This window comes from Asparagus officinalis, chromosome 4 (assembly GCF_001876935.1).
Source record: "Asparagus officinalis chromosome 4, Aspof.V1, whole genome shotgun sequence".
Classification (NCBI taxonomy): Eukaryota; Viridiplantae; Streptophyta; class Magnoliopsida; order Asparagales; family Asparagaceae; genus Asparagus; species Asparagus officinalis.
This window is the reverse complement of record NC_033797.1, coordinates 118569630-118585463: the sequence shown is the minus strand read 5'-3', so window position 1 is coordinate 118585463 and position 15834 is coordinate 118569630. Positions and strand designations below refer to the sequence as shown.

Genomic DNA, 15834 nt, shown 5'->3' with positions numbered 1-15834 from the left:
TCTCCAGTAACTCTAGAGAGTGACTCCTTAATTGGATAAAATTGTGTGATCACAAAAGCATGCTTTCAACATAGATAAGTTGATAACTTCCAACGAGGTATCATGACAAGCCTCTCTTGCTTATAATTTCTTAATGCCAAGAATAAGCCACTTACTTATAGACAGGAGACATGAAGTTTGACATATGGCTAACAAGTAAAAATGGTTCTCAAGCTATCTAAATATAGTTACCTTCATAACTTACCTATTTTCATGGAAAGTCCTATGTGATGATAGTAATAAATTCATGTTGCCTAGTTACCCCCCCACCACCACCACCACACACACAATAACAGATAAGGCAATGAAATACCAAAATCGAAAATTTTGGTTTTGGAATAAGTTTCATGTACCTTTGTTTTCGTATTAATTTAAATTGTTCTCTCCATTTCATACTATTGAGCACTCCGTGCAAAGCATGGCTTACATTTTTTTTATTTCTGCTACAGTAATTCTGTATTTTTAATATTTTCTTGTAAGTGCTACAGTAACATTTTAAATATTACAGCATCCCGCCAGAGCTACAGTAATAATGTTAAGCAATGTTTTTTAGCGCTACAGTTTCCGTCTATGCTACAGTAATAATGTTACAGTACTTTATTGTAGCATGAATAGCAAATCTTGGATCCTCTTACCTGTACTCCAGTAACAATGCTACAGTAATCTACTGAAGCATTTACTGTGATATGAATAGTGAATCTTAGATCCTCCCATTATTATAGAGGAATAGATTAGATAGTTGACCAATGGCACTTTAAGAAGTTTCATGAATTAGTAAAGACAATCAAAAACAATTTGATATAATTTTTGAATAAATCATGAAGTTTAGGTTAAGTTTCAATAATATGTTGTATACAACTATACATGAATAGCTAAGCAGCAATAACTTTCCACACCCAAACATACGATAATAGCTATAACAATTTATACCATATTTTCAAGTAAAAGCTTAAAGATGAAGATAGTGATAGGTGCTCTCACTCTCAGCGGACGAAAAACATAACTGAAATGGAATTTATTTCCTTAAACAAATACTCTAGATGATCTTGTAATATACAACACATAAGTTTCTTTTTCAACCATTTTGACTCATAAGCTACCAAACAATTATAGCTAATAATAGTTGGATAACACAACACTTTATTTTCCTTTAGTTGACAACCAGAGTCATTAACATTATTATTGTTTTTCTTGACCACGTCTCATTATCACTTTCATTGTTTCCATGCAAGAAACAAAGATGAGGATGGGATGGGCAATGTAAGAGAAGCAAAAACACTAGAAGAATGAACAAAATAAAACCTTGACCGTTCTCCTTTCTCTCTTTCGTTTATAACTGTAACATCTTTTTAATATCTCCACTGATTTTTTTTAATGGGCTTTTTAGTTTTATACTGTTTTAATGTTGGTGGTGTTGTGGTTGCAACATTAGATTGTCTGCTTTCACAAGATTCAGCCTACAACGCTTACATGGTAAAAATATTAAGTAATAGAGAGAACTTTTAGAGGGGTGTTACGGCTGATAATAGTTACATCAGGTAGACAAGAGGTCTCAATTAGCTCTCTTTATAAGTATTTACTGACATTTAAAATAATTTAATATAATATAATATTATTGGTAAAAGACACAGAATATGAACTATATAGTACATACCATTCGAATCACTGAAAACTAAACATCAACAAAATGTCAAAGAAAACAACACGTAACATGTGATAGGTCATCATAGTGGTAAATCCGAGCTTACCGTAAAGTTTGGCTAGTGAAATCCATCCTTATACAATGTTTGTAGTGTCCTAAATAGAGGAGCTTACCGTAAAGTTTGGCTGGTGAAAATCATCCTTATACAATGTTTGTAATGTCCTAAATAGAGGATGCCTCGGAGTATCATATCGGCCACCACATAAATCAAGACCTCCAACAAATGCAATAATTTTTCTCTTAAAGTTACCAGCATCAGCATCAAGAACAACTGTTTTCTGATGATGAGTAAAGATGACTCCGGTTTCCTGATAGCAAAGAATTTGCAATGAGTGAGAAAACATGTACAATCAAAAGGGAACCTAAGCCTTGGTTTCCGAAATTTACAAAGGTAAACATGGAAATAGATGCAAAAAAACATAAGGCATAAGGTAGGTTATTTTGTTTGCTAATTATTTAGATACTTTATAAATACAAACTATTCAGAATGACTTAAAATAATTAGAATTATCAAAATTCTCATACATGGGGAGGACTCGAAGAGGGGTTAGGACTTAGAAGAAGCCTTCGTCTTCGTCGAGAGGGGTAGGTATTAGAAGTTGGCGAAGTGCCGAAAATAAAGATGAGGTTAGGATTTTTTTTATCGGCGAGAGGAGATGGTGAAGACGAGGAGGACCCAGAGAGAAGCCTTGTCGTTAGTGGAGATAGAAGCAAAGACGAGCCTTGTCGTTAGCAGAGGGGTTCATCTTCGTCGAGAGGTAGAAGTGACGGAGAGGTTTTCTTCTTTGTTGAAAGCATGAGAGGAGGTGGAGGAGGGGAGGAGATAAGGGGGGCGCTGGAGATGGAGTCAGGGGACAACTAGGATACTTTAGGCTCATGAAATTAGGGTCGGAGATTTGATTGAGAACTGATTTGGGTTAGTGTAATACTGATTTGGACGGTGGAGATATCGTCATGTATCCAAATCTGATCACCAATTTAACTCAATTTAATAAGCGTAACGCATGTAAAATGTGTTTTTCAGTGTTATTTCCTATGTTAAACGTAATATGGGTTTTCTGAGTTTTATAACACTTTGGCTGCGTTAGGTGTCGAAACGGGTTATAAAGGGTTTTAAAACTAGTTTTTTCTACATTGCTTTCCATTCTTAATCTCGTATTTATAATAGGGCTAACATGTCCTCAGTTCTTTCAAAAATTTTATTAATTTTTTTTCTTTTTTGCTACCTATAAAGACACAATAGTCAACAACCATGTGCAGATTGCATGTGATCTAAAAATTGTACAGTAAAGTATGAATATATGTGTAGAGAGTTATACATACATAAATATCCTATTGTATTTATTATAAGAAAATTCAAAGCTAAACACATTTTAAGAGCTATCAAGAAAAATATTTCTTATATGTATACACTATTACACACATAAATATCATATCATAGTTATTATTACAAGATTTCAAAAGCAAACACATATTTTTAAGAGCTAATATTTAAAAATACTTCCTACAAAATTTCCTACATGCATATATACACTAACATACATATATTCATGCAGACAATGTATTTCCACAACTAAAATACAGGATGTGCTTGACAACTTGTCTGTACGCAACATCCCTACTCATTGGAAAAATCATGGCTTGAAATCTTCTAACTCATGTCATGAAGGCATGGTCCATTTTCACTATTTTTAATGACCTAAAAGCTTTCAAAACGCAATTTTCTATTTAATATATGATTTATGTATTAAAGTTAAAAGTGTGGATCACACTTTGGTGTGGGCCAACCTGTATGAAAAAATAATAATTTTCAGTTTGACGGCAATTAAGTGTTACCCACCTAAGACATAGAATTTGTACTTTCTTTTTGTTATTTTACCTCCTCTATAGAAGACCTTGAGAATAGAGATTTATGTTTTATTGCAACTCCTAAAAGAAAAAAATAACCATTCCAAAAATGTGATGCATAAACTTTTGTAGTGGGGGCTCAAAGGCTAATATCAAGAAGCAGAAAGACTACAATGAGGAAGGAAGACACCTCAAATAAGCTCTCATGCACAAAAGAACTCCTATTTGGGAGAAAACAAATCGGAAAACAACTTCCAAACAAAAACAAATTGATCATAACAAGCATGTTATAACGTGCTTCACCATTTCTGCACTCACTTCTGATGGGAGATTCAAACCTGAAACCACCTAGGAAACAAACTGCATTAAGCTAGCCTCACTAGGTACTGTTATCTCTAGGAATAACTTTCCAACATGACAGGAAGGTTTCCTTGCATTTTTTTCGTTGCTAACTCTTAATAAATAAGAACGGGCTTTTCCTACCTTTTCCTTCAAAGGGAAAATGCAAGTGGAATACTAAACCATTTCGAACACATAAATCCTTAACGAAATTAGAGGTCGGAATAGACATGAACCTTCTTTGTAGATTTACTAGAATTCATAGTCAATCAAGCTAGTACACAAACACAGATCTAAACTGGAGCAAAAGAAAAGTTTAAATCATCAGTCTTCAATTATTCAATCTCCACATAAAATGAAGCCACTATTGGTTAAACCCAATTCCATAAAGAAAATTTAAAATCCTTGTTAAGTTTTCATTTAAAGCATATTGTAAAAGCATCACGAGAAATTGAGATAATATAGATTTTTTAGTATATAAGGTAATCCTTTCAGTCATAATTAGCAAAGAACCTTTCTAGCCAAATAAGATGTCTAGCCATATAATTCTACTCAAATACTCAAAAAACAGCAACCATTATTTTTCAACAGCATAGAGAACATACAAAGTAGTAGCAGGTCAAAAATAACAAGTTAATATAACCAAAATTATTGTGAGTAGTGTACACAAAAGGGATAACACAAAAAAAACCTTACCTGCTGGTAAGTGGCAAATGTCACTCAAAGTCAAACATGCAGAGCCTCAAAGTTAGAGGTTTGGATGGCTGTCAGATGTCATATCACCTCAAAGTTGATAGAAATGTTTATGCATTTATTAAGAATCAAAATATAATTATTACATAAACTTAAGTTGTATTCCTTGATACCTGAGCGGTTTTTTCAGAAACAAAAAGGAAATTGTTGATACAGATCATAAAGGATTTCATTCTCGCACAAGTCACAACCTAATCATTTTCAGCTTTTCATTATTGTACCAGTAATGCAAGGAAAAAAATGCAGCGCTCATAAATTTTAATTAGGTTAAATAATCAAAGTTAAAGCTCACTGTCTTAAACCAATAGTCTAAGACTGGAAAGCACATATAAGGTTAATAAAGAAAATGAAATGCTAAAACAGAAAGGCCCTGAAGGAATGTCAATGAATTAATTAGTCTCCTCCTGTTTAGTTTTAGGCATTAGTTTTGGTGATCCACGTAGTTACATACCATCAATGTGATCACACATTTGGAATTAATTTCATTGGAGTGGTATTAAGTATTAACTACGTTAAAATGTAGAGAAACTGGATAGTGCATACTTGCCTAATGGTTAATAGTTGAAACACAAGAATATTTTCTCAAGCAGCTGCAAAACCTTACTGGACAGAAGCAAATAGGGTACAATGTTGAGTTTTTGATGCCATAAAGGAAATTTACTCTAGCAATTATTTATATCAATTTTAAGAACATGTTACATAACGTGTTCTTTGCATTATGAAACATATCACAAGCTGCAGATTTGTAACACTAGGAAAGAACACAGCATTAGCATAACACAGTGATTTTCATGGAAACACACGTTACAAAGTGTGTTTCTGCACCTTGCGTTTTTTAGGTGTTACCAACCAACCTTTTAACTGTAATGATATCCGGATGTTAAAGAAAAATCAAAACTCTTCCCCCTCAATGCGAGAAAAGCTTCTTCAAGCCTTTGTCTTGCATCTCCAAAAACCCCAACCAATTTTATGATACATGCCAATTTCCCAATTATGGTGGCAAATTTCCATATGATTGCAACTAAGCTATTCTCATTTTGACAAAAAAAGGATAGAGCCGGGACCAAATTACTAATGAAACAATCAAATTCTTGTGACAATGAACACTTTCATTGCGACTACGAGCAATCTCTTCACTTTCAATCTCTCTCCCTCTCTCCCACTATTGATCTCCATCATTGTCTTTGTTTTTCTTCTTTCTTTTTGCTTTGCATAAATTTGTTCATTTCAGCTGCTTTTATTTGCATCTTTTGCATTATTTTGTTCATCTGTTGTTGTTTCTAGCAATGTTATGTTAAACGTTGGGCGCTCCTAGGCGTCGGACTTGGCGCCCAACCCTTAGACGCCTAGGCGGGCGCCTAAGCGGTTTCTGAGCGTTTTTTTCTTTTTATCTTTTTTAATGCGATACTTGAAGATAAATATATATATACTCAATCAAAAGATGCATAAATACAAAAATACCAACACATATGCTATCCAAACTTTAATAACTTATAAGTTACTATTAAACTTAATCTTATATTTAACTTAAACTTAATATTTAACTTATAACTTAATTTTATATTTAACTCAAATTACTGTTAAATTAATATTAACTTATACTTAATCTTATATTTAACTTAAACTTAATATTTAACCTATAACTTAATCTTATATTTAACTTATAACTTAATCTTATATTTAACTCAAATTACTGTTACTGTTAACTTAATATTAACTTAAACTTAAACAGTTAAACTTAAGTACTGTTAACTTAATTTTTATTTAATTTATAACTTAATCTTATATTTAACGCAAATTATTGTTAACTTAATATTAACTTAAACTTAAACACTAAGCACAAAGTATTTCAGACAGTAAATATCAACTTAAAGTCTTAAACTTAAAAACAATAGAGAATCATGAGATATTTATGAAGTCTGTTAGTGTTAAATATCAACTTAAACTAAAAATTTAAGTCTGTTAGTGTTAAATATCAACTTAAACTTGAAATTTAAGTCTGTTAGTGTTAAATATCAACTTAAACTTAAACTTAATATCAACTTAAACTTAATATTAACTTAAACAATTAAACTTAAGTACTGTTAGTGTTAAATCAATCTTTTATTTAACTATTTAAGAAGTCTGACCCTATCCTTTATCCTTTACCTCATTACAGAGATCGAAGCTGACTCCCAAGGGCTTCATCTTTGTTCTCATCTTTGAGCTCGTCTTCGGTCTCCGATCTCATCTTCGGAACCAAAAAGTTAGTAGAAGCCCTTAGGAGTCAGCTTCGATCTCTGTAACAAGGTAAAGGATAGGGTCAGACTTCTTAAATAGTTAAATAAATGATTGATTTAACACTAGCAGTAGTGCAGTACTTAAGTTTAACTGTTTAAGTTAATATTAAGTTTAAGTTGGTATTTAACACTAACAGACTTAAATATCAAGTTTAAGTTGATATTTAACACTAACAGACTTCATAAATACTTCATAATTCTCTGTTGTTTTTAAGTTTAAGACTTTAAGTTGATATTTACTGTCTGAAATACTTTGTGCTTAGTGTTTAAGTTTTTGTTTTTAAGTTTAAGACTTTAAGTTGATATTTACTGTCTGAAATACTTTGTGCTTAGTGTTTAAGTTTAAGTTAATATTAACAAGACTTTAAGTTGATATTTACTGTCTGAAATACTTTGTGCTTAGTGTTTAAGTTTAAGTTAATATTAACTTAACAGTAATTTGAGTTAAATATAAGATTAAGTTATAAGTTAAATATAAAATTAAGTTAATGGTTCCGAAGATGAGATCGGAGACCGAAGACGAGCTCAGAGATGAGAACGAAGATGAAGCCCTTGGGAGTCAGCTTCGATCTCTGTAACAAGGTAAAGGATAGGGTCAGACTTCTTAAATAGTTAAATAAAAGATTGATTTAACACTAACAGTACTTAAGTTTAACTATTTAAGTTAATATTAAGTTTAAGTTGATATTAAGTTTAAGTTTAAGTTGATATTTATCACTAACAGACTTAAATATAAAGTTTAAGTTGATATTTAACACTAACAGACTTCATAAATACTTCATGATCCTCTGTTGTTTTTAAGTTTAAGACTTTAAGGTGATATTTACTGTCTGAAATACTTTGTGCTTATTGTTTAAGTTTAAGTTAATATTAAGTTAACAGTAATTTGAGTTAAATATAAGATTAAGTTATAAGTTAAATATAAAATTAAGTTAACAGTAATTAAGTTTAATTGTTTAAGTTTAAGTTAATATTAAGTTAACACTAACAGTAATTTGAGTTAAATATAAGATTAAGTTATAAGTTAAATATAAGATTAAGTTATAGGGTAAATATTAAGTTTAAGTTAAATATGAGATTAAGTATAAGTTAATATTAATTTAACAGTAATTTGAGTTAAATACAAAATTAAGTTATAAGTTAAATATTAAGTTTAAGTTAAATATAAGATTAAGTTTAATAGTAACTTATAAGTTATTAAAGTTTGGATAGCATATGTGTTGGTATTTTTGTATTTATGCATCTTTTGATTGAGTATATATATATTTATCTTCAAGTATCGCATTAAAAAAAAGAAAAAAGAAAAAAACGCTCAGAAACCGCTTAGGCCTAAACGTCTAAGCGCCAGGCAACAAGTCCGGCGTCTAGGAGCGCTCAGCGTTTAATGTAACATTGTCATAGTTTTTACCTTATAAATCCATTCTAGATATTCTTTATGAGTCATTTTCATTCTTTAAGTGCAAGTGATCAGTTATTTTCATCATCACATGGTAAGTGGAGTTATAGGACATGGGTATTGAAGTGTCTGTCTAGCATGAATATTTGAATAAAAATTGAGCGTCCTGATAACTTTATTGTCTAATCTGCAAGCATAGGATGGCTCAAATCATGGGATGGGGAGTGGAAAGGGTAAGACCTTAGGTGAATATCCTATAAGAGGCAAATAAAACATGAAATTTAACTATTCCTCTGATGTACTTGTATGCAATAAGATTGACTAGCCATTCATATCTTGCTTGGTATAGGACTTGCCAATGCAGGAGAAGGACAAAGAAGGTTATTGATTCAAATAATAGGAGTGGCTATTCAAAGCACTAACAGAGACAGCTTAAGGGACTTAAATTGCTATGGTTAGGATTAGAATACCTAGTTAGGACGAGAATAATATTGTCGGATTGGTTTGATACTTAGTTAGATGGCTGATTTTTAGTTTCATTAGTTGATTTCTTTGTTTCATCAGTTATGATATCTGTGATTAGGATCTAGATGTACTTTCAGTTGTTAGGTTTTTTTTAGTAAATAACATGTACTCTCTTTTTGGGATAGACATTGATGAATGATAATTATGAGTTTGAGAAAACCTTAAGCATGTGAGTTGCTTCATGTTTGTGTGGCATGCGAGAAAACCTTAAGTATTTTCTCACGGCAGTCTAAAAAAGTCGCACTGTTTGTCAGCTAATCAGTTTTCCTCTTCCTTTTCAAACTGGGAACTGGGACCCCACCACTCAAAAGATAAGAGAATGTCCACAAAGTGGACAGACTAATAGTCAATAAAGGTAATATTTCACCCATTCACCTTGATTAACAACCTGCTTTACATAAGCCCAGCCGTAGAACAATGCTATTAATATAAACTACCTTCTATTACATCTTATAGGAGCTGACAGTTAATTGAATTATGTAATTTGTCTACTCAATGGAGAGAGCAGTGTCCTTTCTCCATTTATTCTCCTTCAGCTTACGGGTCATGATGATGGCGAAATTAATGAATCATCCGATAAAAGATTAATGCAACGGAGCAAACTTATTTGTTTCTTATGTAGTCAAGTCGAATCTCATAGATTAACTTCTTGACAAAAACCATGAATTTGTTTATCACAATAACTAACTACAAAGAAGTGTTTTTCTCAAAACGAGAAAAGCAAGATGTGCATGTATAGTTAGCAATAAAGTCAGTGACCACCAACAATATGAAGATCAAGATTCATAAGATCTAAATTACCATATTAATACTTTTCTGATTTGGTATTTTAATTTTCTTGGGCAACATTGAGGTATTGATACTAATTTCCATTTGTAATAAGGCATGAATGCTCGCCGATGGCAAAGATCTGGCATGAAAACGGCACATGACCATCAAGTGACCTTCTTGTCAACCCTTCATTAATATTTATGCTCAGTTTAGACTGAAAAACCTTTAAAACATACAAATTTCGCACAAATCTCGCACATTTCATACTACTAGGTTTTATGCACGTGCAATACACGTGGTTAAATACCATAATTAAATAGTTTTGATTTATTTCCTTAATAAAATTTATTCATATGTTCCATTTTGATAGTTTTTGCTCTCTTATAACTCTAAACTTTAGCATTGTGATTATTTATTTTCTTTAAGTTTGTTTGAATACGCTACACCAAATTTAAAGTTTCATGTTGATAATTGAATTGACAGGAAATAAATGTAAGCCCAAGCCAATTTGAATTTTTATTTTACTTGGACCAACATGAAACCAAGCTTGACTTGAAAGTATAGTGTTGCGAAAGTGAAAAGTACCTAAAAAAATAGCATTATAAAAGGAAGATGAATAATTAAAGCCAATAAACCAAGATGTTTGATTAAAAATGGTCTGGAGCGAAACTAAAGAGAATATGAAATTTATTCCTAATCATTGATAGACTTCGTTAAAAAATCATAAACTAAATATTAATATTAACTCTAGTACCCTTTTATATAATAAAAGTAGCCACATAAATATATAAATATACTAAAAAAAGTTCATGAAAAATCCCTTTTAAAGATTCTTTATTTTACTTAAAAAATTAAACTATTCTATAAAATATTTAGAAAAACAATAATGTCTCTTTTTTATTGAGTCGAGATCAATCTATCTCCACCTTTATTTTTTCCCTAGGCATTTCTAAAGTAGTGTCTTCATCATTTCCATATTTGACAATAAAGTCGTGACATGAGGCTGGAACTAGATTTCTTGTGCTATTAATATTTCCATAGGCTCATTCATCTTTTGTCTTCTTATCTTACTTCAAAAAAAAGTTGAATGTATTTCTGATGTTCAATACAAACTTCTAGATATACGGACTTTGATTATTTCTCTGTTTCAATGAGAATAAATGTTAATTTCATATATATGAAATTTTTTTGTTTCTAATTTATTACTTAAATAAGGTTAGGAGTTATTACTTAAATAAGGTTAGGAGTTACCATTTTTTTCTCTGCAACGAATTCTTCTGTTGTGCATCCTATAAGAGTTTTTCTGCTACATTAAATAATGTTACTTTTGCTTTATCTTATCATTTTTCATGAGGATCTAAACTATATAACTATATTTTTCATTGTTAATTCACCTTAGATTATAATGTTAATATTTAATTTTGATGTTTATTTCATGAAAAATGAATATTACTTAATCTTAATACTACGCCATCGATTATTCTGCGATATTTATTATTTGGTCACTCTTATTAACATTTCAATCTACCTTCTTGTCACAACATTTGCAAGCGTAGAACCACAGCTCAACTCTATTGTAAATAGTAATTATCTTTGCATTATAGGTGCAACAACGTGTCTATATATTGGTAAACTATTTTTAGATTTAATTGTGTGAATTTTAGAGTAGACCTTATAAGATCATATCTCTTTCGAATGTTGTGATGATTGCATATATCAGTAATATGAATTTTTGTTGTATTTATAAAGAGTGTTGCATTGGCAGTTTGTTTTGAATAAGTCTAGCATATTAGCTTTAAAATATAATATTTTTTCTTTATTATGTTATATGGATAAGTTTATGGTTTACTTACTATTCTCTTATTTCTTCAGTAAGCTATATCTTTGGGTTGATATATATTGTTAACACAAATTACGATGATATGCATATCTTCCCCGCACATTTAAGACATATATAAAGTGAATTTTATGTTTAGTGGCCTTTAATAAGAATTTCAGTATTGAAATATGTCACTTTCATATTTAAAGATCCTAAAATTCAATAGTACTATTACATGCTTATCTTTGAGTATGTCTTCAATAAATAATCATTCGTTGGTAGTCATATCCCCAAATAAAGTTACATGCAGAGTCATGCCACTGTATAGGAAAAAGAAAAATATCGATTTTAATTTTTTTTTTACTTATGCTATTGTAAATAAGTATATCATGTGCATATATTTTTTCCATTATAGTGATTTTTCTCCCCTTGTATGGCTTGTTATATTTCACAACATAGTTAATCAATGACTTCACTTAGTTTCTATTACAAAATTATTTGTATGTGATTTTATATTAACTTCATGATTCCTTTAATATTTAAAATATAAAATATGAAATTTATAAATACTTACTAATTTTTCTTGTATCTTCCATGAAGAATGCTTCTTTGACTGGCACAAAGTTTCTCAATATGTTCTTCAAGGGGAACTTAGTTGGTGCTTCTTTAACAGATATGTCCTTTACCAATGTCAATTAAAGTGATTCATGAATGTTTCTGAATTTTGGGTTTATTTCCTTGAATCATTTAATGTGTATTGGTTATAAGTTCAAGTTTTTTGTGGATTTTAACTTTAAGGGAGTTTTTTTTTACCATTTTTATAGCTTTAAGGTTTTTCTGTAAATTTTAAATTTTTAAGTGACTGATGGTAATTTCTTGAATCATCTGTGTCATTTGTAAGTTTTAAAATTTCAGAACTTCATGGTGCTCTTTTGTAATTTAAACTTTTTAGATTGTTTCTATAGTTTTTGAAATGAATTTTAAACTCTTTGGGGACTATTGTCAATTTCTAGATTTATTTTTATTTTTTTACGTTTTGAAAGATCACGATGTTTTGTGTAACTTTGAACTTTCGAGGGTATTTTATGTAATTTTTAAAACTTTTTGGTTTTTTTTTAATACTTTATGTATTATAATATGTTAGCTATGTATGATTTCTTAATCTTATTTTTTTAAAACTGTTGAGCTATAGGTAGGTCACGTAGGATTAGTATAGTATATAATTAGTATTAGAATAGAGTCAGATTTAAATGAAATATTCAAAATAGCGTTTCATGTATTTTATTAAATCTTATTTTTAAAAAATTATTGAGCTATAGGTAGTTCATATTTGATTAGTATCAGATATAATTAGGATTATGATAAATTAATATTTAAATAAAATATTAAAAATAGCAAAGAGTAATTTTGACCATGGAAAGCTTTTCTAGAACTCGTGCTTTTAAAGGAAGTATGATATGATTGATCATTGTTTATCCTTGCCATCTCACAAAGTCGCAACCACAAAAGCGTTTACAAGAGTCCATAAAAGGCCATGTGATGGTCAGGTCACGTTTTCATGCCAAATTCTTCGCCGACAGACTATTCATCCCTTATTGCAAGTGGAAGTTCGATATTAATACCTTAATGTTGCCGAAGATAATTTAAGATACCAAATCAGAAAACGTGTCTCACTAACAATACCAATTTAGTAATTTTGCCGATTCATAAGTGAAACAAAATGGAAAATGAAGCTTTACCATCTTATAGCCCAAAATGTTCCTCGAAGTCGGATCATCCCATATAAGAAGCAAGACTCTCACCCCTTCCTGAGACTTGGCTTTCAAAAGCTCCCCCAGAGTAATATCCTTCCCAGTGCCAACACCCCGGACCAACCGGATTGTGTGGAACACTGACCAACCGGTAATATAAATAAGTCGCCTTGCTTGAGATATCGCCTCAAGAATATCAAGCCAACACTGCCCATGCACATAATGATGACCCCCTTCCAGCGTCAAATCAGGAAGAAGACCATCAGGCACATGCGCATCCTGATACAGTGTGACTCTCCCGCCCTTCCTCAGTGGGAAATAAGTACCCGGCACCCCAATATACTCAGGACCAGCACCAACTCCTAAATGGTACATGCTCAACCTCAGTATCGGTATGTACAACATCGATATCCTCAAAGTAGCCCCTGGCTTACATGGCTTCCCACTAGACCCAAGAATAGGAAAAATCCCCTCAACCCTTTCACCTGAATAAATCCACTCCGCCGGAATCATAACACTCCCGATGAGCTGAGACCCGACAATATCACTATCCTTAACCAAGAACTCAACCTCCGCTGCATAATGTGCGACAGGTACATTGAAATGCTGCATCCACACAGGGTGCTCATTGTTTGGGACCACATAAGTCCTGCCCACAACTGCGCCCCCGACCACGATGGACACATACGGGTCGCTGGTCATTGCCGACAGGCCATCGATCTTCCCCATGGAGGACAGCCTCTTGCCGAACATGTCCCCGACCCTCTTGGAGAACATGTCGAAGTTCGGCAAGTGCCTCGCCTCGCACACCCAGAAGTCGAGGCTCCCATGACCGCAAGAAGGAGCACCTTAGGGACCCACGGTTGCTGCGCGGTAGCCTGCGCCAGCCACCAGCCTCCGCCCGCCATGCGGGCACCTGCATGTCCCGGGCCCCCAGCCACCGTAGGGACCATCTGCATGCTTGAGCGTCTTCTGATGCCCGCCGCCGCTGCTAGGGACCGCATTGCGTACTGTCTGGGCGTGGGGCTCCCGGCGAAGGAAACCCCCTGAAGGTTGCGGGGTCCGGGCCTAGCGGCCGCATCCATGATGCAGAGCGAGAAGCGAATGGGCAGGGCGTGAGTAGCAGAGCGGCGTGGCGCATGAGCGGAGCTCGGGCTGCAGGATGCTGGTGATGATCGGAGATTTGGACCCTATCGAGGTGATCAGCTGGATTGTAGCTCTGGGGAAGGGGATTGGGATTGGGACTGCTGTAGGGGGCTTGTTGATGAGGATAAGGGTAGGGATTGTGATTGGGATTGGGATCGGCGTAGGGATTGTAGTAATTGGGGTTAGGGTTGTAGTAATTGGGAGGGTAGTTAGGGTTAGGGCTAGGGTTAGGGTAGGCGGCGTTAGGGTTGAATTGAGGGTCAGGATGAGGATGAGGAGGCTGAGAGGGGAATGAGTTGTGAGATTGGAGATACGGAGCGCGTTGCGCGTTGGGATCTGCTGATTGAGGAGGAGGAGGGTAGGGGTAGGGGTAGGGGTAAGGGTAGGGGTAAGGATTTGGATGTTGATTTGGGGGGTAATTTGGATCCATGATTCGAGGGACCGCCTGCGCTTCGACTTTTAATGGCGTAGTTGGCCGAGGAGGAAGAAGCAGAGAACGAAGGCGGTCCGGATTTTGACGATTTGCATTAACATATGTTGGGGATTTAAATTTGGTTGTGAGGCGTTTCTTTTTATGATTTTTTTTGTTGGGTTGTTCGTTGCCATGGTCATCACTAACATTTGAGATGCGCGTTGCGCTGCGCAGGCAAGAAAAGTCTTCGAGGAAACTTGCAGGCTTTCTTTTGTGGCGTTAGATATTGATTAATTACCTTATTTGATCTCTTGAATTAATTAAAGTAACGGGGGCTAATGATTTATCTATATTTATATCTATCTATATCTATATCTGTCTAGAGATCTACATCTATCTATATTTATATTTAGGAAAAATTGCTTGGAGAAACTAAAAAAAACTGGGTAATGCATCCCCCTCCCCAGCCCCAAAACCATAACCCTCAAGCCCTTATTTTGAAACATAAATGCAACCAACCCCCAAACAGTGTAGAGACCCATTGTCCAAGAAATCCATTCCAAAATTGCCCTTCTTCCCAATTTAAAACCCAAAAAATCCAGCCCCAAAATTCCTTTCCTCTTCAAGCTGACCCTAATCTGACCCAAGACCTCCCCCTCCCCCACCACCGCCGACGCCTCCACCCCTACGCCACCGTGTCATTGCCAACGACTCCTCCCCCCTCCTCCTCCCTTCCCCTTCACTCCCTCTCCATCAAGCACGGCCTCCACTCCGACCCCCACGCCGCCTCATCCATGCTCCACGCCTACGCCTCGGCCGGCTCCCTCAACTCCGCTCGCCAACTGTTCGACGAAATGCCGTGCAGAACCACCGTCACATGAGAGATTGTGTATAGAAGGTGGAAGTTGCAACTTGCAGAACCATAACTCTAACCATCTCAGACTTCCTTGCTCTGGAAAGGCTAAAAGAATCATACAGTGTGGCGGTGAGATTGAACCAGTTACAAAGGGAAGAACTAGGTCTTATTGAACAGGCGTATGATAACCCTCATGAA

General features: G+C 33.9%; 1 protein-coding gene across 1 annotated transcript in view; it reads right to left on the bottom strand.

Moving 5' to 3' along the window:
* The window catches only part of LOC109839209 (phospholipase D gamma 1-like), a 44398-nt gene extending 29371 nt beyond the window's left edge, over positions 1-15027 (bottom strand). The window contains 7 exon segments of the mRNA XM_020407637.1: positions 1855-2049; positions 4795-4872; positions 4974-4996; positions 7475-7532; positions 13211-14056; positions 14058-14138; positions 14280-15027. Of these exon segments, the coding sequence (XP_020263226.1) occupies positions 1855-2049; positions 4795-4872; positions 4974-4996; positions 7475-7532; positions 13211-14056; positions 14058-14138; positions 14280-14798 (1800 nt within the window). The 5' untranslated portion in view covers positions 14799-15027.